We start from the raw sequence: 25,072 nt of genomic DNA, 5'->3' as shown, positions 1-25,072 counted from the left end.
TTTCAAGTGATTAGCATTGATTCTGAAAATATCCTGTATATTTGTTGTTTTGTTGTTGTTCCATCCTTGCCTACCATGCTCCCTCCAGTCTTCCTTTTCTTTCTTTAGTAAGTGTTTATTTCCAGTGTGTCAGTTGTTGTGCTAGGACTCTGCAAAAGCCATGAACCTAGCCTTGAAATTCTCATTTCAGATACTGAGAATCATTTATAAAATAAGTGATAACTATATAGTATATTGAATGTCTAGTCATTTGGGGTAGTGGAGAAGAATTTATAAAACATCTGACATTTGTACTAGCTCCTAAGAGATGAGTAGGAATTTGTCAAGGGCAATATGTTAGTGAGGGCAATATTTGCAAAGGCAAAGAAGTGCTAAAGAGGCTGGTTTGATAAGACAGCAGGGTGATGAGTGTGAATTTTAAGAAATGAGATTGAGAAGATACATTAGGGTGAGTGACTTTTATCTTAGGATTTCATTTATTTTAATGTTTAACTTAGTACACCAGGGCAATTTCAGTGAGTGTCAAGAGGATAAAATGAATTTGGGGTATATTAAGAGTAGAATTGGTAGGATTTATAACAAGTTGGAGATGAGTTTGGAGAGCTAAAAGTGAATTAGAGTTGCAGGACTCATGGGTGACTAATATGTGAGTTAATGAAGATACAGAATCAAATGAAATGTGACTTCCACAATTCTCAACCATGTCTAGATAAACAGGGAGCTTCTAATCCAATGCCCTCTTTTCAGGCCTTATTCTACCCCTCTGCCCCCATCTCCCACCCCACCCCATCACTTTTTCAGCTTTATTGAGGTATAACTGACAAAACTGTAAGATTTTTAAAGTGTACAACATGATGATTTATTATAGATACATGTGTGAGTTGTTTCCCTCCACCGCCTTATCCTTTCTGAAGTTACCTCAGCGTGTGAGCACCCCCTTTCTGTTCTCTCACAATCTACAGCCATGTTTGGGTGTTCCCCTCACTCTCTTATAAATAAAGCAGTGTGATCTTGCAGTCTGCTTCAAAAACCTCTGTGTGACTTAGTAATTCTATTTTAGGAGTTGAAAACAAAGAAATAATTGGAGATATGTTCAAATTTTATGTATAAATAAAGGTCTTCATATTATAGAATTATTTTTAACAATTAAAATGGAAAACGACTGAAGTGCTTTCAAAAAGGAACTGATTAGATGAATTATGGTGTATCTTTCTGCTGGGTGGGTAAGTTGGGGGAAAGCTGGGCTGTTTTAACAAAGAGATGTACCGATGATTCCATGGTTTAAAGATTTTACTTTATTTATTACTTTACAGTGGAATGTTTCAGGTCAGCAGGAAGTTCTCTATGTGGTCATTCAGGGACACAGATTCTTTCCATCTTATTTCACTACCATCTCATGGGGCAGTAATGGTCTAAATTCGATTATAGGCACATCTGTATTCTAACTTTAATTGAAACTTCTTGTTATATCCAATGGGACATTTTCAGTCCTTGTATTACATTTCTGTGACATTTGAAGCTGCTGTTCACTAATTTTAATAATTTTCTTTTCCATGTGCTTCCACTGGTTTCTCTCTCATCCAAGTATTTGTTTTTGGGTCTTTTTCATGTTCTTTCACTCTGCCTTAACTGCAAAGGTTGGTGTTCTCTAGTTTTCTGTCTTTTGCCCATTTTCACTTACATGTGCACCCATGATGATCTCACCCAGAGTCCCTGCCATTTGATGATGTCTCCCAAATCTGCACTTCTAGCCTGAAAACCTTTCTCTTGAGTGCCAAGGCATATAAATACAACACCTGTACTTAAATATTCTGCAGGAAGTTCACATTTAAGATACCCAAGACTGAATTACCTTCCTTCCCAAACTTGCTCTCCTACTGCATTGCCTCTCCTAGCCACTAGATCGGAATCCAGGAAGTCACCCTCAGCAATTTCCTATCCTCTCTCCTCCACTAAGACCCTAACATTTTGTTAAATATGACCCTCAAGTATTTTTTCTTATATTTGCCTTTTCCTGTTTCCATTGCTACAGTTCAGGACAAGACCATTTTAAGAGCTTCCTCAGCATCTATGTTTCTGTGCAGGCTCCCTTCTAATCCTACTTATTGATTAAATAGGTCAGTGATTTTCTTCTGGTATTTGGTGGGCAGCAGCTGTGTGTTTAAGTTATGTAACATCTGACTCAGTGCCAAGTGCAATTCAGCAGTTAATAACTAAATTATACCAATGATAATAAATGAAGAAAGCTTGTGAATAAGACAAACCAAGATTAGTAATTATATTAATTAAGTAATTGTTGCCATTATATTCCTGGGAGAATTCTGGGAGAAAATTAAATACTATTTGACACAGGTAGAAACAAAGTGCTAGAGCTAAGGAAAATGATTTTGGTATTTTGTTTTAGTGTTTAACTTAATGCAGTCAGAGAACTCAAGAAGTTGTTGCACATGTTAGCACTATGCAAGGAAAGCAAGAACAAGTAGTTCTCACACTCGATGTGTTAGTTCAACCTCTGTTCCTTTAAATTTGGCTGGACCCCTGTGGACCCTGCCAAAGCTGAACATAATAGAAAGCTCTGGACTGTCATCTGTGGCAGTTCTAGCCAGTCAACCTAGCTTTCTCCTGGATATCTGGCCCACCTGTTTTGTTCTCTTTTTGGCATTTGGGACTATTCTCTGGTGATACCTTACATTCTCCCTTGCAATTTCCTTGACTCCTGCATACCTCTGGGCCCTTGACTATATGTACTCCCCTAATTTTAGTGTCTTCTGAGCTTTAGGTTAGAAGTTTTCTATTCTATTTGCAGCTCATTGGTTGAGTCACCTCTGGCTACTTGCCAAGAGCGGGAATTTGAGCATAGTCAATCAGTATTTATGCAAATTAAGTATTGTGCTGGATTACGTACATGTGTTACAAAGAAGGGATTTTGTCCATACTTTGAGACTAGTAGTAATTTTCCTCTTCCACCTGCCAGCTCACATTTATTGTGGAAAATACTGTTTTTCATATGCTTTATTATTTTGATTCTCACTACAGCCCTATAAGGTAAGGACTGTCCCCATTTTACAGGTGAGGCAGCTAAGGTCCAGAGAAGTTAAATTTGTGCAATGCCACACAGCTAGTAAGTGGCAGAGCTAGGATTCAAATGTACTCATAATACTTCCAGAACCTGTTTTTTTAGCACCAGTCTTAACTGACTCTTAGATGAGGGGATAATATAGGTACATGTATAGCTATAATATATATAGAAAGAGAAAGAGATGTTCTTTTAAATAACATTAAACTGCAGGATCAGATGAGAACTGTATGATTCATCATTATGGAGGGAAAGGAGGACTGGACTACTGTCAACTAGTTCTGTGCCTATGGACAAGTGATATAACCTCTCAGGACCTTGGTTTCTGCATCTATACAGTTCCAGGGTCTCTTTTAAAAAATTCTGTGGAATTTTAGTTTTTTTCTTTTTGTTACCTTAGGTCTTAATAATCCCCTTCCCCTGTTTTGTTTAGATTCAGTATCTACTAGAGGTTAAATCATATCTTCTGAAAATGTCAACTTTTAATTTAAGTTGCACCAGTGAGTTGCACCTTTGTATGTGGTACTGTAGAGAAGTGGCTTATTATGTGGATTTTGACCCATATAGAGTAAATCAGATCTTCTTAAGCATACAATCAGTTGGTCAATGAATTCTGTATTTGTTGTGCATTTACCAGGTGTCTATCTCTATGTAAAGACTAGACTGTAAAATCTTAATGTAACTTAGTCAATTAACTAGGTGTTGGTTCTGAACCCCAGAAATCTTACAGAAATGTTTGCTGTATATTTTGAAACCTAGTCTCTAAAATTTGTTCAGTTTTATAAAATGAAAAAGATACCAAAATGGCATTTTAAAACATTTTGTGTCAGAGGCAAATACAGGTACAGTGATTTCACAAATTTCAAAAATTTATCCAAGTTCCATGTTTATAAATATGTATTATGACCCTTACAGGTATGTATCTATGTACATGTAACTGAAACAAATTTTCATAAAGGAATACTTTGTGTTACTACATGGGATGTACCATCATATTTTAATTCGATTCTATTTATTTAATTCTATTCATTTTGTGAAAAAGTTTGTTGCAATCTATCAAATTGACATTGCAACCCACTAAAGGAAGGATCTTGACTTATAGACAGGGAACTCCTATACTTAAATAATGAAAGTGGTAAAATTATGTATGCTACTGCTTTTCTAATTTTCTAATTCTTTATATTGTTTCTTTATTTGAACCAGGACTTATCTGTTTTTATAAATTAGGATTTTGTAAACTTTACTAAAAGAACAGAAATTTGATTATCCTTTTCTTTGGAATTTAACTAGTTAAACTTAATTATGAGGTTGAACTTTATTTTGAGGCAATATTGCACAGGGGTTAAACACATGGATTCTAGAATCACATTTCCAGGGTTCAAATCTCATCTCTGATAGTTGTGAGGCCTTGGGCAAGTTGGTTGCCCAAGGCTTTATCTTTATCTAGACAAAGACAGAGGGAGCAGGTGGAGGGAGAGGAAGCTCTGAAGAAGATTTAGCACAAAAAAATGAAGTTGCACCCCCCGCTGACCCCTGCCCCGGCCTAACAGCTACTATGAGTTATCCTAGGAAAGAGGGCCTTCTATAGATGTCTAACACCTACAACACTAAATAAAACCTGTACAATTTCAGATTGAATGGCTATACTGGTATAGGGAGGAATATGTGTGCATGAGAAGGGTTGGGACTCAGTTTCCTTAAATTACCTCAATAAAGTAGTTACAGTGATTCAAAGTGTTAATATAGAGAAGTGGACTGTATAAAATAGATGGTTAAAAATTTGAACATATCATTTTAGGAAAGAGAGTATGAGTATAAGTAGGATGTATGCAAATGGATCTGTTGTTATTTAAACTATGATGCTGAGCACCCCACAACTCCCCAGTCTGTAGTGCTCTCCATAGTCTCATCATGGATGAGTCTTTACTTTTCCTCAACTCATACCCTATTGTCTGCACTTCCCCTTGTCACCCTCATCCCACCTTACAGTCCTCTGGTACTCTTACTGATCTTTTAAAATTCAGCTTGGATGTTTCTACTTTCATAAAACTTAATTGGAATATCTCAGTCTGAACCTCAAAGCACTTAGAGTCTTTCTCATGACATTTATAATATTCTTTCTTGAAGTTATTTTTGCATGCTTTTTAATCATTCCACTCTAATGTGGAGTTCGTATCTTGACAGGGTGTTGTACTTCCTGCATTACTTCACATGGCTACCATGCCTGGTGAGGTTTCCCTCAAATATGAGAGCTTTATCTGAAGGTTTCTTTGTTTTTATTCTGACAGGATTAGTCTGGAGTTCTTGAAAAGAATAGAAATCTGTTGCTGAGATTTTTATCCATAGAAGCTCTGTGGAAGTAGAAGCAAGGAAGAGAGACAGGGGACTGAGTCTCAGGACAGTTAAAGAAGTGAGGTATTAAATTAGAAGGGCAAAACAGGTGGGAATTTAGAATAATGGCATGATGATTATTAGCCAGGCATGATCAGATAAGAGATGAAGGTATGCAATTCAACAGGCTGGCTCTTTTCCAGATATAATCTTAGAAATATAGCCTGCATCCCCAGGGTTCCTCTAGTTCACAGGCTGTATAGCCTTAAAGTCTCTTATTGAACCCCAAATTATTTTTCTGATCATCTTAGTTATAAATTTACTTGTAGTATTAATTTCTATAGATATTTGCTTAACATTTTTTTTTTCTTTTTCTTTTGTGGCATGGTTTCCTACTAGTTTTACTTTTAGGGAGGACTATTAATTTGAATCTGTATACACATGGCTGAATTAAAACCAAACTGACTTTTCTGGCATCTTCAGAATAGAAGTTCACTGGCAGCAGGCCCCCTATTATTGGACCACCAGCCAACTCATTGGTGCTCTTTGTGGCTTTTCAGTATCATGTCCTTGGGTGCTAAAATAGAGAGAATGCTAATATGAGGAAACCTAAGAATTTGGAGTATTCCTAGGCACTTTGTGTGAATAAGCCCTAGCATAGTAGTCTTCCAAGAGTGGTCAGAGAACCCAGTGATGGTGTCTTAGTTATTTATCAGGTGGTCTTAGATAGTTTGGCAGTTCTAAGAGGGGAAGTGATGTGACCATTTTGTTCAATATATTTAAAAAGTTTGAAATTAAAATATAATTGTGATTTTTATGAAAATTCTATTTGAAATAATTTTTATCATCTTAAAAGTTATGCATTTAAAACAGGAAGAATGTTGGGTAGTTCATCTTAACAGTCAGTTAACAAAGTTTGTTTCTCCTAACATATCTTAATGTCATATTGAATTAATGCATATTTAATTAAATTATATTTTGTTGTTACTATAGCATTACCTTATATTCCTGCCTCATAAAATGGATCAGTATCTCTAAAGTGGGTTATTGATGCCTAAAAAGGTAAAATAGTAACGTAAGTGTTAGAACTCAGAATAAAGTAATAAATATAAATAGTAAGCAGAGGCCCGGTGCAAATAGAGTATGTGTTGGGACAAATAAACCTGCAAGTTTGATGATTTTGCATAAACAAACAAAAGAGAAAATATACGTGATTAATATTTGCAAATTTGATTTTACTATATAGTCTTCTAATCCCTGGTATATTTTATGTTATGAAACTTTGTCAAATAGTAGCTCTCAGGACACCACTGAGGCCTTTCTATTATTTTCAAAGTATGGTAACCACTCTGGTAAATCAATTAAATTTTTTTCTGAGGCAAAAGCAAATAATGGTTTTTTTGGAGGGTGGGTGAAATTGTTGCATTATGCATCTAAAGGAAGAGACAGGATCTAAACAACAGATGCCTCACTCAGAGTTGGACTCTGAAATAAGAACAGAGAAATGAGAGACTGCATAGCTTGTTCTTTAAGAGTAGGGGATGCCTAGGTTCAAATTCCAGGTTTGTATTTGCCAGCTCTGTGTACTTAGTTAAATCATCTCATTTCTGTATGCCTCAGCTTCCTTATTTACATAGAGGGAATAATAGTAATATAATATGTACATAGATTTGTTATGACGATTATAAGAGCTAAGATTTGTAAGCATTAGAATAGCACCTGGCACACAGTAAATGTTATACAACTATTAGTTAAACTAAAAGTACATAAAAATGTTTCTTGGAGGAAAATGTTTTTATAAAGATGACATCATGACATAAAATATAAAATGAACACTTATTCATCATTTTATTTAACTCTGGAGAGTTGCATCCTTAGACTTATGCTAAATTAAGTAATAGATATTTACAAAACATATAGATTATTTCTAAGTAAAATAAACAACTGAAACATTAATGAACATGACTTATGTACTTTTGACTTTTTAAAAAATGGTATAAAGAAGCTAAATATATTTGTCTGTTAATATATATGTTCTTTTACCATATTGAAAAGTTGTACTATAAAGAAACATGTCTCTAGAAATTGAGAGATGGCATATTCATAAAATTTGCTAGTCTGCTACAGAATTCTTATATGTGACAATTTCCAAGAAAATGCTTCTTAGTCTTCCCTGCAAAATAAAAGATAATGATAGTTAAAAGTTATAATTAATATATGTAAATGAAACTAGTAAAAATAATAAGGGTGAACAGAAACAACTCAAAGTGTACAAAGTTTGTGAGGAATGAAGGATTTTTTGTTGTTGTTAATGGAAAGAAAGTCATTTTGTCCCAATTTAGGATCACTGGTTATTTTAGAATGAGACAGAGGAAAAATACAGGATAAAACCTGAGTGGATATAGAGAGTCAGAAAGTTGGCAAAAGAGGAATTTTATCTGTGATCAAGTTGACTAAGATTGAATGGATCTATTTATTAAGTATTTTTTATATGAGCCCAATAATGTACTGATGCAAAACTAGAGTTGGGTTTTCTCTTCGTTAAAGTGACATAGTTTTCTTGAATTATTGGCCTGTTCTTAATAAGAGTTGTAAAAGCATTTTCTTTACCTTTAAATCTGTCTAGGAAAAAAATATTCTATGTCTTATGAAAATAATTTCCTGTGCTTTATTTAATTTCATCTGATAATTTTCTGCTGTGTTTATCATGTCTGTTTATGAGAACCTGAGTTATTTTTCATAGTGATCTATGATCCTACTTAATTAAGTGTTCAAACATTTTGACATTTTTGACAATTTCTTATAATCAAATCCTAAATGAAATCATGATCTCAAACTGAAATGGATATTTTCCAGAAGGACCCTAAAATATCACAAAGTATTTATTTTTCACCTTGTAAAAAAGAAATATTAAAAAATAATTTTGCTTACTTTATATATTAAATTGCACAGGAAACATTGTCAGATAAGAAGTGATGCTTAACCTTCCCTAGGTTGTATTTGTATTGGTAAATATTATTAATGTAGATATTTTAGAAATTGTATGCAGTTCATAGAAATTTCTATTATTCCCTTTATCCAAGATATGTCTTGGCATAATGTTATCAGTTATAATTCCAGTTATTTAAACATTTTATGTTATAGAAATAAGCAAATGCATGAATTGCATCATTTTTATAATGAACTCTCTTCAGATCTTTACCTATGGCCATTTTAAGTCTTTTATCATTCTCAGATAATTTTTGTTTTACTTTGCTTCTTTCCTGAAAACTCTTGCAATCAACTATAGGCAAGAGTACTGTATCTTCAACAAAAAAGTGACTGTCTCAGAGACCCTGGAGAGAACTCTGATAGATACTCTGACATACAGGTTTCTGAAGACATTATTGCTTAAATAACTTTGAGACCATGTCACTGGACTGAGTAAGGATTTTCAGAACTAAGGAAAACTGACCGGTTCAAAAAAACTGCTAACCCCAAATCAAACAGATCAAGAAAATCAATTACATGGGAAAAAAAATACTACAAAAAATATTTAGTAGAACAGAATAGAGAACTCAGAAATAGATCTCAGTATGTTACTTAGTATAATTGTTGACTTAATGGAGTAAGAAAAATATGTAGATTTTTTGTTTGTTGTTGTTTTAATAAATTGAATAATGCTGGGGAATCAAAAGGATTAACTTTTGGGACGGAATGAACTAATAAAGAATGATTATGACTTTAACAGTTATTGTTTTGGAATTGCTGATTCTTTAATGTTTTATTTAAGGAATCTTTTTTCTCTTAAGCTGTCTATAGCTCAAGACAATTTAGTGCATTATACATTTGTAAATGGAAATGAATCACTTACCTTTTCTCCCTACCTGACCTATCCAGAATTTAGAAACTCTATTGAGTATTCTTATTTCCATGGCAATACATTTTTTGTGTGAGTTCAACTAGAGTATCTTCCTTGTAATAGGACTGTAATAACTGGAAAAATTAGTTATATAGGTTTTGGCTAGAGTGTCGTATTTGAGAATGATGTATAAAATCAGATATTATCAGACAGTCTTAAGGAACTAAGGTTGACTTTATAGAACCAATGCCTACAAAATCCCTTTTGGAAAAACCAGTGTGATACCTGGTTTACAGGATTCCTGGCCTTGCAGATGAATAAGGAAGGTCACTTCCAGGTAAGCCCAGAAACTTTAAGATATTTTGGGAATCTTGAGAAAGAGGAATTCACCCAGATCTATAGGTATTACAGGCTAAATCTGGTGGTGAGTTCTTGGCTGACATCCTGACCCTGAGGCTTTTAAAGTCTAATCTGAGATTCTTTATGAAAAGCTTCTGCAAAGCAAACTTAAAAGCCCTAAGTGGTTAATTACCATTCTTGCTGCCTTTATGTAAATGATTAGGCCAAATCTAATGAGATCAGATGTATTTTGTAAGCAAGAGTAAAAAAGTAGGAGGAGGGTGGCAACTGGAGAGAGACATTTTATGTTTTGATGGAAAACTATAGTGCATTCTTATGGGCTACTAAATTCTAGTTTTTTTCATTGTCTTGGACATTTTTGTCAATTCTTTGTTTCCACCAATATCTGGCTACAACTGTCTGAAGTGTTTCTAATTTTTCTCCTCCTGATTTGGTATCATTAAAAACTAAAATTGCTCTTCTCCTGAAGCCCTGCAAGCTAAAGCTGGATGACTTGATATAAACTCCAAAGAAATCACCACAACAATCATCTGTGGGCAGCCTTAATGCCTGCCTACTGCTTGTGTGGGCCATTCAGAAAGTTCCCTGGAACACCTGACACCATCACCAAGGACATTCAAACTGCAGAAGATACTTTAAGACCAACATCTAGAAATCTCAACTGTCTCCTCTCTGGACTCAGAAACTGAGTTTATAGTCTACTTCAACCATTAATCTTTTTCTTCTAATTTGCATAGAAATTCCCCTCATTAAATGCCTGACTGCTCATGCCACCTATAAAATATTCTCTACTACCAAGTCTCAAATGATGGCTCAGCTAGTCCTTAATAACAAAGGCCACCTAACGAGAAATGAAAATGCTTAAAGGAAAAAAAGGATGTTTCTTGAATAAGAGACTGACAAAGACTCTCTCTTTAAACATTAGTCAGGTTCCACTAGAACTTTTCTTGACCAGGCCAGTCCCTTGCCAGACCAGCACAACCCACTTTTAACAAGAATCCTGCTAAATCAGTTTAGAGAGAATTCTCCACCCTTAATATCTGATCAAATTCCTCATATCCCCCAGACCCCTGATCACCCTGGCCTGCCTTCAACAGGAATTCTAAGGCTGTTGAACTGGAGTTTTCCCTTGCCCCTGACATTTTCTTCCACAGTCCCCACTCTTCCTTGGCCTTTAATTCCCTCTTGGCCTTGCTATAGTGGGAAGTGAGACCAGATCCATACCAAGGTCTCTTTTTTCTCCTATTGCAGAGTTCCTGAATAAAGTCTACTTTAACTACTGCCTTGTTCTGTGTTTTGTTTTGTTTTGTTACAGTATCAATAGTATACAGTCTGGAAGAACTACTACTATCGTATGTACACTGACTGATATTTTAGCTTGCAGTTAGATAAAGTCAATGATTTGCAAAAAGTGATTTGATGCTTTGTGTACATATAGAATGTCCATGAGGGAGCAATGCTTGACAAGTTTTTGTCCTGTTTATTACTGAAAACCCAGGATATGGTTAAAAATACATTGAAATCAGTGCTGATGGAACACAGTTGTGTGAAAAGGAAGGCAGTGCATTGCTATTCAAATAAAATAATTGGTCTCTAGTGGCAATTGACAGTGTTGTATTTACAGAGAATATTTAGTTGTCAAAAACATGTCATTTGGTTTTGGTTTATTGTTGAAGGAAATGCTGATAATTAATACTATCAAATTGTAGCTTTTGATATACCATGTGTGGAACAGGGCAGCAAATGTGTATAAGTCTGGCTGTAGGGGAAAAATGTGCTCACGTCAATTTTTAAAATGATAGAAATAAAAATACCTTATGCAAGCGGGAGCCAACATGGCGGCGTGAGTAGGACAGTGGGAATCTCCTCCCAAAAACATATAGACTTTTGAAAATACAACAAACACAACTAGCCCTAAAAGAGAGACCAGAAGACGCAGGACAGTGGCCAGACTGCAGCTACACCAGCGAGAACCCAGCGACTGGTGAAAGGGGTAAGATACAAGCCCCGGCCCGGCGGGACCCGAGCGCCCTCCCCCCAGCTCCCGGCAGGAGAAGAATTGGCAGAGCGGGAGGGAGACGGAGCCCAGGACTGCTGAACACCCAGCCCCAGCCATCCGGGCCAGAGCGCAGACACAGTACGTGCACAGGGGGCCCTGGATACTGGGGGAACAGGGAGTAAGACCTCTGAGCGGGTGCCGAAGCTGATGCCCCTGTGACAAAGAAAAGCGGGGGCTTTTTGAAAGTCTTAAAGGGACAGGGACTTAACAGCTTGACGGAAACAGCCCAGGTCACAGTACAGCAGCTGGAAATTACAGGGAAAACCGGGTGCACTAACCCCCTGGGCAACAGCTCTGAGACCCCTCACGGAGGCAAACAGTCAAGCAGCCCCCCCATCCATTACCCCACCGGGCGCTGCGAAAGCAGAGAAGCAGCCTGAGACAAATTCCGCCCACAGAAAGGGAAATTTCTCCCTTCCGGCCAGGCAAGACACAAAGACCCTACACGCAATTACCCAACACAAGCCACTAGGGGTCGCAGTTGTCCCAGTAAAGAAAGGCCAGTAGCAAGTGAAAATTTTGGCCCTCCCAGCTGACAGTCAATAGCACCTGTCAACATGAAAAGGCAAAAAAATATGATCCAGACAAGACTAACCCAGACAGCTTCAGCCTCTGCTACATCTTCCCCTGAGAAGGAATCTGGGGAGATAGATTTAGCCAGTCTTACTGAAAAAGAATTCAAAACAAAAGTCATAACCATGCTGATGGACTTGCAGAGAAATATGCAAGAACTAAGGAAGGAGAATTCAGAAATAAAACAAGCTCTGGAAGGACTTCAAAACAGAATGGGCGAGATGCAAGAGACCATTAATGGACTAGAAAACAGAGAACAGGAACGCAGAGAAGCTGATGCAGAGAGAGATAAAAGGATATCCAGGAATGAAAGAATTTTAAGAGAGCTGAGTGACCAATCAAAAAGGAATAATATAAGAATTATAGGTATTCCAGAAGAAGTAGAGAGAGAAAAGGGGATAGAAAATGTCTTTGAAGAAATAATTGCTGAAAATTTCCCCAAACTAGGGGAAGAAATGGCCTCTCAGAACACAGAGGTACACAGAACTCCCATGACAAGGGATCCAAGGAGGGCAACACCAAGACACATAATAACTAAAATGGCAAAGATCAAAGACAAGGACAAAGTATTACAGGCAGCCAGAGAGAAAAAAAGGTTACCTACAAAGGAAAACCCATCAAGCTATCATCAGACTTCTCTACAGAAACCCTACAGGCCAGAAGAGAATGGCATGATATACTTAATGCAATGAAACAGAAGGGCCTCGAACCAAGACTACTGTATCCAGCACGAATATCATTTAAATATGAAGGAGGGATTAAACAATTCCCAGACAAGCAAAAGTTGAGGGAATTTGCCTCCCACAAACCACCTCTACAGGGCATCCTACAGGGACTGCTCTAGATGGGAGCACTCCTAAAAAGAGCACACAACAAAACACCCAACATATGAAGAAGGGAGGAGGAGGAATAAGAAGGGAGAGAAATAAAGAATCATCAGACTGTGTTTATAATAGCTCAACAAGCGAGTTAAGTTATACAGTAAGATAGTAAAGAAGCTAACCCTAAACCTTTGGTAACCACAAACTTAAAGCCTGCAATGGCAATAAATTCATACCTTTCAATAATCAACCTAAATGTAAATGGACTGAATGCACCAATCAAAAGACACAGAGTAATAGAATGGATAAAAAAAGCAAGATCCATCCATATGCTGCTTACAAGAGACTCACCTCAAACCCAAAGACGCGCACAGACTTAGAGTCAAGGGATGGAAAAAGATATTTCAAGCAAACAACAGAGAGAAGAAAGCAGGTGTTGCAATTCTGGTATCAGACAAAACAGACTTCAAAATAAAGAAAGTAACAAAAGACAAAGAAGGACATTACATAATGATAAAGGGCTCAGTCCATCAAGAGGGTATAACCATTATAAATATATATGCACCCAATACAGGAGCACCAACATACCTGAAACAAATATTAATAGAACTAAAGGAGGAAATAGAATGCAATGCATTCATTCTAGGAGACTTCAATACACCACTCACTCCAAAGGACAGATCCACCAGACAGAAAATAAGTAAGGACACAGAGGCACTGAACAACACACTAGAACAGATGGACCTAATAGACATCTACAGAACTCTACATCCAAAAGCAACAGGATACACATTCTTCTCAAGTGCACATGGAACATTCTCCAGAATAGACCACATACTAGGACACAAAGAGAGCCTCAGTAAATTCCAAAAGATTGAAACCCTACCAACCAACTTTTCAGACCACAAAGGCATTAAACTAGAAATAAACTGTTCAAAGAAAGCAAAAAGGCTCACAAACACATGGAGGCTAAACAACACGCTCCTAAATAATCAATGGATCAATGACCAAATCAAAATGGAGATCCAGCAATATATGGAAACAAATGACAACAACAACACTAAGCCCCAACTTCTGTGGGACACAGCAAAAGCACTCTTAAGAGGAAAGTATATAGCAATCCAAGCATATTTAAAAAAGGAAGAGCAATCCCAAATGAACGGTCTAATGTCACAACTATCGAAATTGGAAAAAGAAGAACAAATGAGGCCTAAGGTCAGCAGAAGGAGGGACATAATAAAGATCAGAGAAGAAATAAATAAAATTGAGAAGAATAAAACAATAGCAAAAATCAATGAAACCAAGAGCTGGTTCTTCGAGAAAATAAACAAAATAGACAAGCCTCTAGCCAGACTTATTAAGAGGAAAAGAGAGTCAACACAAATCAACAGTATCAGAAACGAGAAAGGAAAAATCACGACGGACCCCGCAGAAATACAAAGAATTATTAGAGAATACTATGAAAACCTATATGCTAACAAGCTGGGAAACCTAGGAGAAATGGACAACTTCCTAGAAAAATACAACCTTCCAAGACTGACCCAAAAAGAAACAGAAAATCTAAACAGACCAATTACCAGCAACGAAATTGAAGTGGTAATCAAAAAACTACCAAAGAACAAAACCCCCGGGCCAGATGGATTTACCTCGGAATTTTATCAGACATACAGGGAAGACATAATACCCATTCTCCTTAAAGTTTTCCAAGAAATAGAAGAGGAGGGGATACTCCCAAACTCATTCTATGAAGCTAACATCACCCTAATACCAAAACCAGGCAAAGACACCACCAAAAAAGAAAACTACAGACCAATATCCCTGATGAACGTAGATGCAAAAATGCTCAACAAAATTTTAGTAAACCGAATTCAAAAATACATCAAAACCATCGTACACCATGACCAAGTGGGATTCATCCCAGGGATGCAAGGATGGCACAACATTCGAAAGTCCATCAATATCATCCACCACATCAACAAAAAGAAAGACAAAAACCACATGATCATTTACATAGATGCTGAAAAAGCATTTGACAAAGTTCAACATTCATTCATGATAAAAACTCTCAGCAAAATGGGAATAGAGGGCAAGTACCTCAACATAATAAAGGCTATCTATGAAAAACCCACAGCCAACATTATATTGAACAGCGAGAAGCTGAAAGCATTTCCTCTGAGATCGGGGACTAGACAGGGATGCCCACTCTCCCCACTGTTATTTAACATAGTACTGGAGGTCCTAGCCACGGCAATCAGACAAAAGAAAAAAATACAAGGAATCCAGATTGGCAAAGAAGAAGTCAAACTGTCACTATTTGCAGATGACATGATACTGTACATAAAAAACCCTAAAGACTCCACCCCAGAACTACTAGAACTGATATCGGAATACAGCAAAGTTGCAGGATACAAAATCAACACACAGAAATCTGTGGCTTTCCTATATACCAACAATGAACCAACAGAAAGAGAAATCAGGAAAACAACTCCATTCACAATTGCATCAAAAAAAATAAAATACCTAGGAATAAACCTAACCAAAGAAGTGAAAGACTTATATTCTGAAAACTACAAGTCACTCTTAAAAGAAATTAAAGGGGACACTAACAGATGGAAACGCATCCCATGCTCATGGCTAGGAAGAATTAATATCGTCAAAATGGCCATCCTGCCCAAAGCAATATACAGATTTGATGCAATCCCTATGAAACTACCAGCAACATTCTTCAATGAACTGGAACAAATAATTCAAAAATTCATATGGAACCACCAAAGACCCCGAATAGCCAAAGCAATCCTGAGAAAGAAGAATAAAGTAGGGGGGATCTCACTCCCCAACTTCAAGCTCTATTATAAAGCCATAGTAATCAAGACAATTTGGTACTGGCACAAGAACAGAGCCACAGACCAATGTAACAGACTAGAAAATCCAGACATTAACCCAGACATATATGGTCAATTAATATTTGATAAAGGAGCCATGGACATACAATGGCAAAATGACACTCTCTTCAACAGATGGTGCTGGCAAAACTGGACAGCTACATGTAGGAGAATGAAACTGGACCATTGTCTAACCGCATATACAAAAGTAAACTCAAAATGGATCAAAGACCTGAATGTAAGTCACGAAACCATTAAACTCTTGGAAGAAAACATAGGCAAAAACCTCTTAGACATAAACATGAGTGACCTCTTCTTGAACATATCTCCCCGGGCAAGGAAAACAACAGCAAAAATGAACAAGTGGGACTATATTAAGCTGAAAAGCTGTACAGCAAAAGACACCATCAATAGAACAAAAAGGAACCCTACAGTATGGGAGAATATATTTGAAAATGACACATCCTATAAAGGCTTGATGTCCAGAATATATAAAGAGCTCACACGCCTCAACAAACAAAAAACAAATAACCCAATTAAAAAATGGGCAGAGGAACTGAACAGACGGTTCTCCAAAAAAGAAATACAGATGGCCAACAGACACATGAAAAGATGCTCCACATCACTAATTATCAGAGAAATGCAAATTAAAACTACAATGAGGTATCACCTCACACCAGTAAGGATGGCTGCCATCCAAAAGACAAACAACAACAAATGTTGGCGAGGCTGTGGAGAAAGGGGAACCCTCCTACATCGCTGGTGGGAATGTAAACTTGTTCAACCATTGTGGAAAGCAGTATGGAGGTACATCAAAATGCTCAAAACAGACATACCATTTGACCCAGGAATTGCACTCCTAGGAATTTACCCTAAGAATGCAGCAATCAAGTATGAGAAAGACCAATGTACCCCTATGTTTATCGCAGCACTATTTACAATAGCCAAGAACTGGAAGCAACCTAAATGTCCATCGATAGATGAATGGATAAAGAAGATGTGGTACATATACACAATGGAATACTACTCAGCCATAAGAAAAGGGCAAATCCAACCATTTGCAGCAACATGGATGGAGCTGGAGGGTATTATGCTCAGTGAAACAAACCAAGCAGAGAAAGAGAAATACCAAATGATTTCACTCATCTGTGGAATATAAGAACAAAGGAAAAACTGAAGGAACAAAACAGCAACAGAATCACAGAACTCAAGAATGGACTAACAGGTACCGAAGGGAAAGGGACTGGGGAGGATGGGTGGGTAGGGAGGGATAAGGGGGTGCAGAAAAAGAGGGGTATTAAGATTAGCATCCATAGCGGGGTGGGAGAAAGGGGAGGACTGTACAACACAGAGAAGACAAGTAGTGATTCTACAACAGTTTGCTACGCTGATGGACAGTGACTGTAAAGGAGTATATAGCGGGGACCTGGTATAGGGGAGAGCCTAGTAAACAAAGTATTCGTCATGTAAGTGTAGATTAATGATTAAAAAAAAAAAAAAAGCAGTTCCTATGTGGTGACCTCTAATGAGTTCTACACAATGATATAAAGGGCACATAAAAGTGTAGGCAAAGGGTCTGTTTTTGTTTATACAGAGGATCAAAGCCTAATTTGGCTACCCCGAAAATGAACTAAGATACGATATGAAAAAGAACTTCCAACATCAGCACTCTCGGGAAGACTCATGCCAGAAGATGATCAGCAAAAAAAAAAAAAAACTCCAACAAAGATCCACACAGTGCCACAGGTGTAGATGCACTCATCCCACCAGCTCCTGGACTTGCCATGGGAATGATGAAGGAGATATCTAAGCTGGCCTGTGCATACAGTAAAACAAAAAATTTGACTGGATCTATACTGTTGGAACTCAACCAAGAATTAGGAGAAGTGCAAATTGTAGCACTCCAAAATCTTACAACCACAGACTATTTATTGTTAAAAGAACATATGGGATATGAACAGTCCCCAGGAATGGGTTTTTCTAGTTTATCTGAATTCTCTCAGACTTTTTAAGTTCAGTCAGACAATATCCACCATATCATAGATAAGTTTTCACAAATGCCTAAGGTGCCTAACTGGTTTTCTTGGTTTCACTGGAGATGGCTGGTAATTACAGGTATGCTTTGGTTAGGTAACTATATTCCTATTATGTTAATGTGTGTGCACAATTTAATTAGTAGTTTAAAACCTATCCATGCTGAAGTTACTCTACAAGAAGATATGTCAAAGAAATAATCAATCTTCCCAGGTTTTCTTCTGCCTGCTACTTCTATAGCTTTTCTTCTTCCTACCTAATCACAACCTTTAAATAGAACTCGTGCCACATGTCGAATTTACCGAGTATCATAATTCTTCCAAGTGGTAAAGACACCTCAAGACAAATGCTGGGCATAGAAGCCACAGGGCATAAATATGCAAAGAAGTAAAAAGCTAACCTTTTCAAACAATAAGGCTTCTCTCTCACTTACCAACTTAACATTTCCCTGTATGGCCCCGGAAGATGACTGGTTAGTCAGAGACGGGTAAGATTCCTCAAAGGAGGAACAACCTAAGACAGGCACAGTCACAGGGGGCCATCTGGTGAGAAAATGGGGAGCAGCAGAGGTGAGGCTTAGAACCTCCCCCCTCATGTTCTGAGAGAAATCTTCTGCATACATGGATGTTTATTGCCCTCGTCTAGCTCGGATTAACACATAGTCTACAGGCACACACCTGATCATCTACATTTGCTCTCTTACAACACTAAACTCTGTTTTCTACCTTTATCTCATATCTACCTAACACTTCAGCATTTTATTAAAAATAATAATAATAGAGAAATGTGGTATCCACATATAAATCAAGTTTAAAAATCAAATGAATATTCATATTTGAACTGACTGTGTATAGTTCATAATGCATGAACAAAACCGAAAGCTTCTGTGATGACTGCCCTTGTACTGTTCACCATGTAACTTATTCACTATGTAAGAATTTGTACTCCATGTAAGAATTTGTTCGTTATGCATCAGAAGATTGGAGACTGACGAAAATTAGGCTTGGGGTGGATTAATGATTGTGCATTGAGTATTGACCCCCCTATACAGAAATTTATTGTTGTTAACAACTATTTGATCAATAAATATGAGAGATGCCCTCACAAAATATATATATATAAACACACTTCCAATTGTAAAGTAAATAAGTAACCGGGATGTAATGTATAGCATAAGGAATATAGTCAAAATATTTTAACAGCTTGGTATGGTGATAGCTGGTACCTAGAATTATCATGTATATAAATGTTGAATCACTGTGTTGTACACCTGAAACTAATGTAATGTAATACTGTTGTCAACTACCCTTCAATTAAAAAAAAAAAAAAAAAAAAAAACTTTATGCAGCTGGTAATTCTAGTAAGACCATTTTGAGTAATTACTTGAATAACATGTCACAACAGTATATTTTTCAGTATATTAAATTGCTTGAACCTTTAGTTTAGGCTCAAAATATCCTGTTTTTTAAATTTTCAGACGAGAGATTAGGATTTCTTCTAAAAAACACTGAATTGTGGTTGATTGTGTTTAAGTTTTGGTTTCTAGTATTCTTTAATAGTTGCTCTACTTTTGGAGAAAGACATGATTTATTAACACATGCTAAAAAGTCACATTGCTACAAATGCAATATAACATACATAATGCTTCAGAGAAAATGAAGAAACACTACTTAGACAATTAGAGGATGGATTAGGGATCTCTACTCTGTATCCCAAGTTGAAAGGATCAACTTTTCTGCTTTTGTTTGTAATATGCTTATCAATTTAATGCCTAAGGGAGTTCTGAAACTCATCATCAGTGAGAAGTCTTTATAATTTCTAGGTTCACTATAGCCCAAATATCCAGAATTTTATGACCATCTACCAATACTTATTTTCTTCCAAAAATCCTTAATTGGGAATCAGGACTTTCTAATTTGGTAGAAGTAGTAACACTAGAAGCTGATTGGATGTGGAGCTCAAGGTCTTCTGGATTGAAGTCCTCATCATTGGGTCAAGCGTTGAGAGCTTGGTAAAAGCCCAAACAAAATCCAGTTTCTTTTATTGATAGGGAATAATAATAATGCACATTGAAATTTTATTCAAAATGATAATTTAGTTTGAAAATATTTCCCAACTATTGCAGCATTTTGAATATGGACGCTGAAATAACATTTGTTAACTTTGTAAAATTTTTGTGAAAGAAAGGTAGTGTTTGTTGAGTGCTTGCTATGGAAAAAAATATTAGAGTAAGTGTGATGAACTCATGTTAACTGTGAAGAAGCTAGGAATTTGCAGACTGAGGCATGGAGGAAATAAATAACTTATCCAAGGTTACCCAATTGTGAATTGGCAGAATCAAGATTTGAATGGACTCAGTCTGATAGTCAAGACTGTGCTCTTAACCATAACCTGACAAAAGGAAAATAGTACTGTAGGATTCCCTAAGGTGGTCAACTCAAATATAAGTGTTTTTTAACTTCAAGGTCTTCTAAATTCTTTCTCTACTCTTTTAACATACAATTTTCCCACGTTATTTTCCTCCTCCTCCTCCCACCAATGGGTATTTTGATGAGAATTTTTTTAAGGAGAGAAGTGGTTGCAAAGAGCGGAGTCCTTTGGAGGCAGAAGGAGGAACGATCACTTTCATGGCCACAGATAATTTCCTTAGTTGTGGCTAATTTTTTCCTTGACTATTAAGGTCCAAAGAGAAATTAAGTGACCTGTAACCTATCACCACTAATCCCCTAGAAACCTCAAAATTTCACGCTTATTTATGTGTGTCTTAGTGAATAAACAGCATTATTTTCCCCCTTGAAAGATTTGCACAGACCATAAATTCTTTAACGTTTGAATTATAAATGAGCTCTGCCAGAGGTATATTAAAAAGCTTTTTATGTATAACAATTAGTATATTTTAAAAACATTCATTTTATATAACTTTGTTTAATATCTTAACATTACTCCTTGTTAAAAATAAGTGAAAATTAAATTATAGTATTGCTCTTAACCATTAGAAATATGTCAGGTTTTAGAACTGAAGTTTTGCCTTGTTTTAAATATACCAGCTTGCTGGCTGTTGTGTGGTGGACAATTCTTTCTTTCAAATCTTGCAGCGCCCTCTAGAGTGAAAAGTTAATATTCCACACATTCAAATATTCTCATCCCATCCCATTTTGAGGGGTAGCTTATTACTTAGAAGTAGCAGAGACCTCAACCTAAATTTTTTTTGTTCCAAGTAAATATTCTTTTCAGTGATGCCTTTTAGGTAACTGGAACAACATGAAAAGGTGGTTATGCACTGTTAAAATTTATCTTGTCTTGGTAGTTACACATCTTTTCCTCCTTGTGCAACTAGTGGCACATAATTTTATTTTAAAGTTTGTTTTTTCATAGTAATATTAACAATAGACATTGAATTTTTTTTTGGAGAGTATAACACCTAAATTTATTGAATCCCTATTATAAATGTGATACTGAATTTGTATTGAGGAATACACAATAAATAGAGTATAAGCTTCTGGTACTTACACATGTATTTCCACTTGTCTAATGTGTGAGAGTGACCCATATTGGCTCTTGTTTCAACACTGTCTTTATTAACTAAGAATATTGATACTTACATATATATTCCTTTTTTATTACAGAAGAAAATACTCAGGAAGCATCCCAGGTGAAGAAGAGTTTGAGTGAAAAAGTTTCTCTCTATAGAGGTGACATCACATTGCTAGAGGTAGATGCTATAGTCAATGCTGGTGAGTAGTTGATTTTTTTGTGATGTATTTATTATATGAGTATTTATTATTTAAAAATATTTTTCACCAACAGGAATGTACATATTTTCAGAAAATGATATCCATCCTGGTATAGAAATGTCTTATGTATTTTTCTTCTTGATTAAAAACACTGAGGGTTTATTTTATGTCTGTGCTGCAATTAATATGCTAATCTACATAGTATCCATGCTTAATTGAGACTGGGGTACTGGACCACTGGAAAAGTGACAGATTATTGCAAGAAGTTCTTCAGAAAGAACTTTAGCAACTACATTATTCTTGGTTTCATGCTTGAGTTAATAATTGGCCAACATAAAAACAAGTTCATCAAGTTTTTCCTTCTTTTGAATAGGTTGTAAAGAGATGACTGAACTACACCAGACAAAAGTAAAATATAAGAAATTGTTTCTCTGATTTCCAAACCTCATTTGGTTTCAACCTTTCATGTTTGTTATACATGCTTTATTTCAATAATTAATTGTAGAAGTATTTTTTGTGTTTGAACATCAGAAAAATAACTTATTTATGGTGGTCTGTATCAACTATATAGTTTTTTGTGGTTATATATCACAAAATATGCAATAGTTGTGATTCTATAAATGTCAATAATAAGAGGATATTTAAAGATTTTAATTTGTGTTTTGTAAATATAAACTTTTTACAGTATCAAGTAAAAACAAATCTGGATGTAGGTAAGGAGATACTTTATTTAAAATAAAGGACTATCAGAATAGGAGGTGGAAGAATATTGCAATAGGAAGAACCACTTTGACTATGAGATCTATAAGCATCTCAAAGGTCAAGCAGAAAAGGGCTTTTTTTTTTATAGAGAGGAGTAAACAGGTTAGAAAGAATTGGGTATCAGGAAATGGGAAGAGTGTGTGGCATTATTGGACAGTTGATCAGGGAATGTTTTTCCCTGAGGTCAACTGGTTCTTATGGGGAGATTATTAAGGGGTTGGATAGGGTTGTTCACCTTCCGTTACTGAAGGGTGGGCCAAAGTTCAGGGGCTTGGAGGAAGGAGAGAAGCTTGGCTAAAGTTTGGTCACAACCAGTTAACAAGCATTTACCAACCAGAATGGTCAATGGAAACAAACAGTGCAGCTAATCATTTATGAGGCAAAAAAATGGGAATTTGGAGGGTCTGTGTCTAGTCTTTGCCATAGGTTACCACTGGTCATCCATGAGTTTTATCTGTCATAGGACAAGTTTTTTTTTTTGCAGTAAGCTGTTTCCTGCAGCACAAAAGGGTAGAGGATAATTTTTTGAGAGTCTCTGTTTTCCAGGAGTATAGGATGCAGATAAAATTAAACATTGCCTCAAGGTTCCCTCTGGTGATGAGTAAATTTACAGAGAATAATAGGAACATGTCTTGGTAGGTGAACAGAAGGCTCTCATGGAGAACTGGAACATTGTTCAGGATATAGCATAGCTTCAGCAACCGAGCAGAAAGTCTGGAAGCCTAGTCCATTTGTCCCTTCCTCAGAACTGGCTCCCAGTTGCTTAGTACTGTGTCTACCATAATCAGAGCTGTTTTTCTCTTTCTTTTCTTCTGATGCCTCTGTACTTCCTTTCTCCTCCGCTGCTTCTCTAAAGTGTGAAACTTCATGAGAGAGGATTTGCCTGGGTCATTTAAACTCCACCCAATATGAATCCTCCTTTTGGATAGAATTTTATCCAAATTTTATCACAAGTCCCCCTTATATCTAGTTTCTATGGACTGTCCATATGTGGCCCAGCATATTAAGAATGCTTTCCTCTGGAGCCTCCAGAGAAGATAGGCCCTTGGAAAGAGTCTCATGAACTCTTCTCTAGCACAGAGATGTACAGATATCACTGAGTTAGTAATTTGCCATTGATTTATTATACCATAATTCTGTGAACATGTGGGCTTTAATTAAAAAAAAAACTTAGAAGTTCATTTATATGTTTATATACAGCCTTCCTGTATATTCTTATGATTTCCAACCCTTGATCCTAGCACAACTGATAATATGTTTTTCCTTCTAAAATATCTGAATTCCACTCTCATGAGTTTTCTCTTTCTTGTTATTAACATAAAATCTGCCATGTTAGCACACTTATTAATAGTAGTAATTACGGTTTTGTTTTGTTTTAGTTTTGTTAACTATACCTCTTTCTTCATCTCCCCTTTAAAGCCACAGACTGATGTCTTTTTCACTTTTGGTGCCACCTCCCAAAGTAGAATCTTGTCCTTATGTTCTTAATAAACACTTGGTACTGTGTGTTTGTTAATTTGAACTATATTGCAATTGAATGTCTCCAACAATAGTGCATTCAGCACTGGGGACTTGAGACGGCGAATCAGTTTGGGTCTGATTTTAAAAATGATTAATGCTGAGGAGATTGTCATTTGGCCATGTTCTGCATCCCACAAGGACACAGCTTTCTGGTGTGCAGCTTGTCTGCCTGGTGTGTGAGGAGAGAAACAACTGTTAAGCATTCAGGTGGACAAGGTGACATGGCGGGAACTCCAGAGCTGCCTCTACTGAGAGGGGACTGAGAAGCAGGCCCCTAGTCAGGGTGCCACAGCTGCCCAGTCATCACTTCCTGTCAGACTTCTAATGTTCTCTTTTCCTGTCCATAGTCGTACAATCGAAACACCTGGTCTTAGTTGCTACTAATGAAATGATTTGATATTTAAGTTTTTCCAAATAAAGTACTTTTTGAACTTCCTTAGATTTCTTTAAATGTGACCCAGGCTGAGCCTTTTATATATTCTATTCTTCTCTGTAGGAAATAACGCATATTTGGTATATCACAGTAAACAGATTTTGCAGACAGTAGGACACACAAAGGTACACAGGGAAAAGCACAAGTTTTAGAATCAGGCAGACCCAGGTTCACATTCTGGGTCTCATACCCAGGGCCATTTTTTATTTAAACTTTTTATTTTGAAATAATTATAGGAAATGGCAGAAATAATACAAAGAGTCCTGTGTGCCCTTCACCTTCTCCTGTGTAAGCCTTCCCCAGTGACATTGTATAGCTATTACAATATCAAAACCAGGAAACTGACATTGGTACTTTATTGTTAACTAGACTATAGGCCTTACTCAGTTTTCACCATTTTAACCTGAAAATGTGTCTACATGTGTGTGTTGTGTGTGGTGTAGTTCAATGCAGTTTTACCCCATGTATAGATTCATGTAACCGCCACCATAATCAAGATACAGACTGTTCCATTTCATGAAAGAACTCTCTCATGTTACCCCCTTTGTAGTGGCACCCACCTCTCTGTCCCCTTCCCTGTTTTCCATCTGTATAGTTTTATCCCTTTAAGAATATTATATAAATGGAATCATACAGCATACAACT

General features: G+C 36.5%; 1 protein-coding gene across 4 annotated transcripts in view; it reads left to right on the top strand.

The window, feature by feature from the left end:
• The window catches only part of MACROD2 (mono-ADP ribosylhydrolase 2), a 2,035,411-nt gene that overhangs the window by 88,294 nt on the left and 1,922,045 nt on the right, over positions 1–25,072 (top strand). For 3 of the 4 annotated variants that reach the window (XM_036892149.2, XM_036892151.2, XM_036892148.2), the window contains exon 3: positions 21,604–21,711. In XM_036892149.2, coding sequence (XP_036748044.2) covers positions 21,604–21,711 — 108 coding nt within the window. The remainder of the gene's footprint in view (positions 1–21,603; positions 21,712–25,072) is intronic. The other variant, XM_036892150.2, reaches the window with a different exon arrangement.

The sequence above is a fragment of the Manis pentadactyla genome, chromosome 5, assembly GCF_030020395.1.
Source record: "Manis pentadactyla isolate mManPen7 chromosome 5, mManPen7.hap1, whole genome shotgun sequence".
Taxonomy (NCBI): domain Eukaryota; kingdom Metazoa; phylum Chordata; class Mammalia; order Pholidota; family Manidae; genus Manis; species Manis pentadactyla.
The sequence above is the reverse complement of the archived record's forward strand: the minus strand, read 5'-3'. Positions and strand labels throughout refer to the sequence as shown.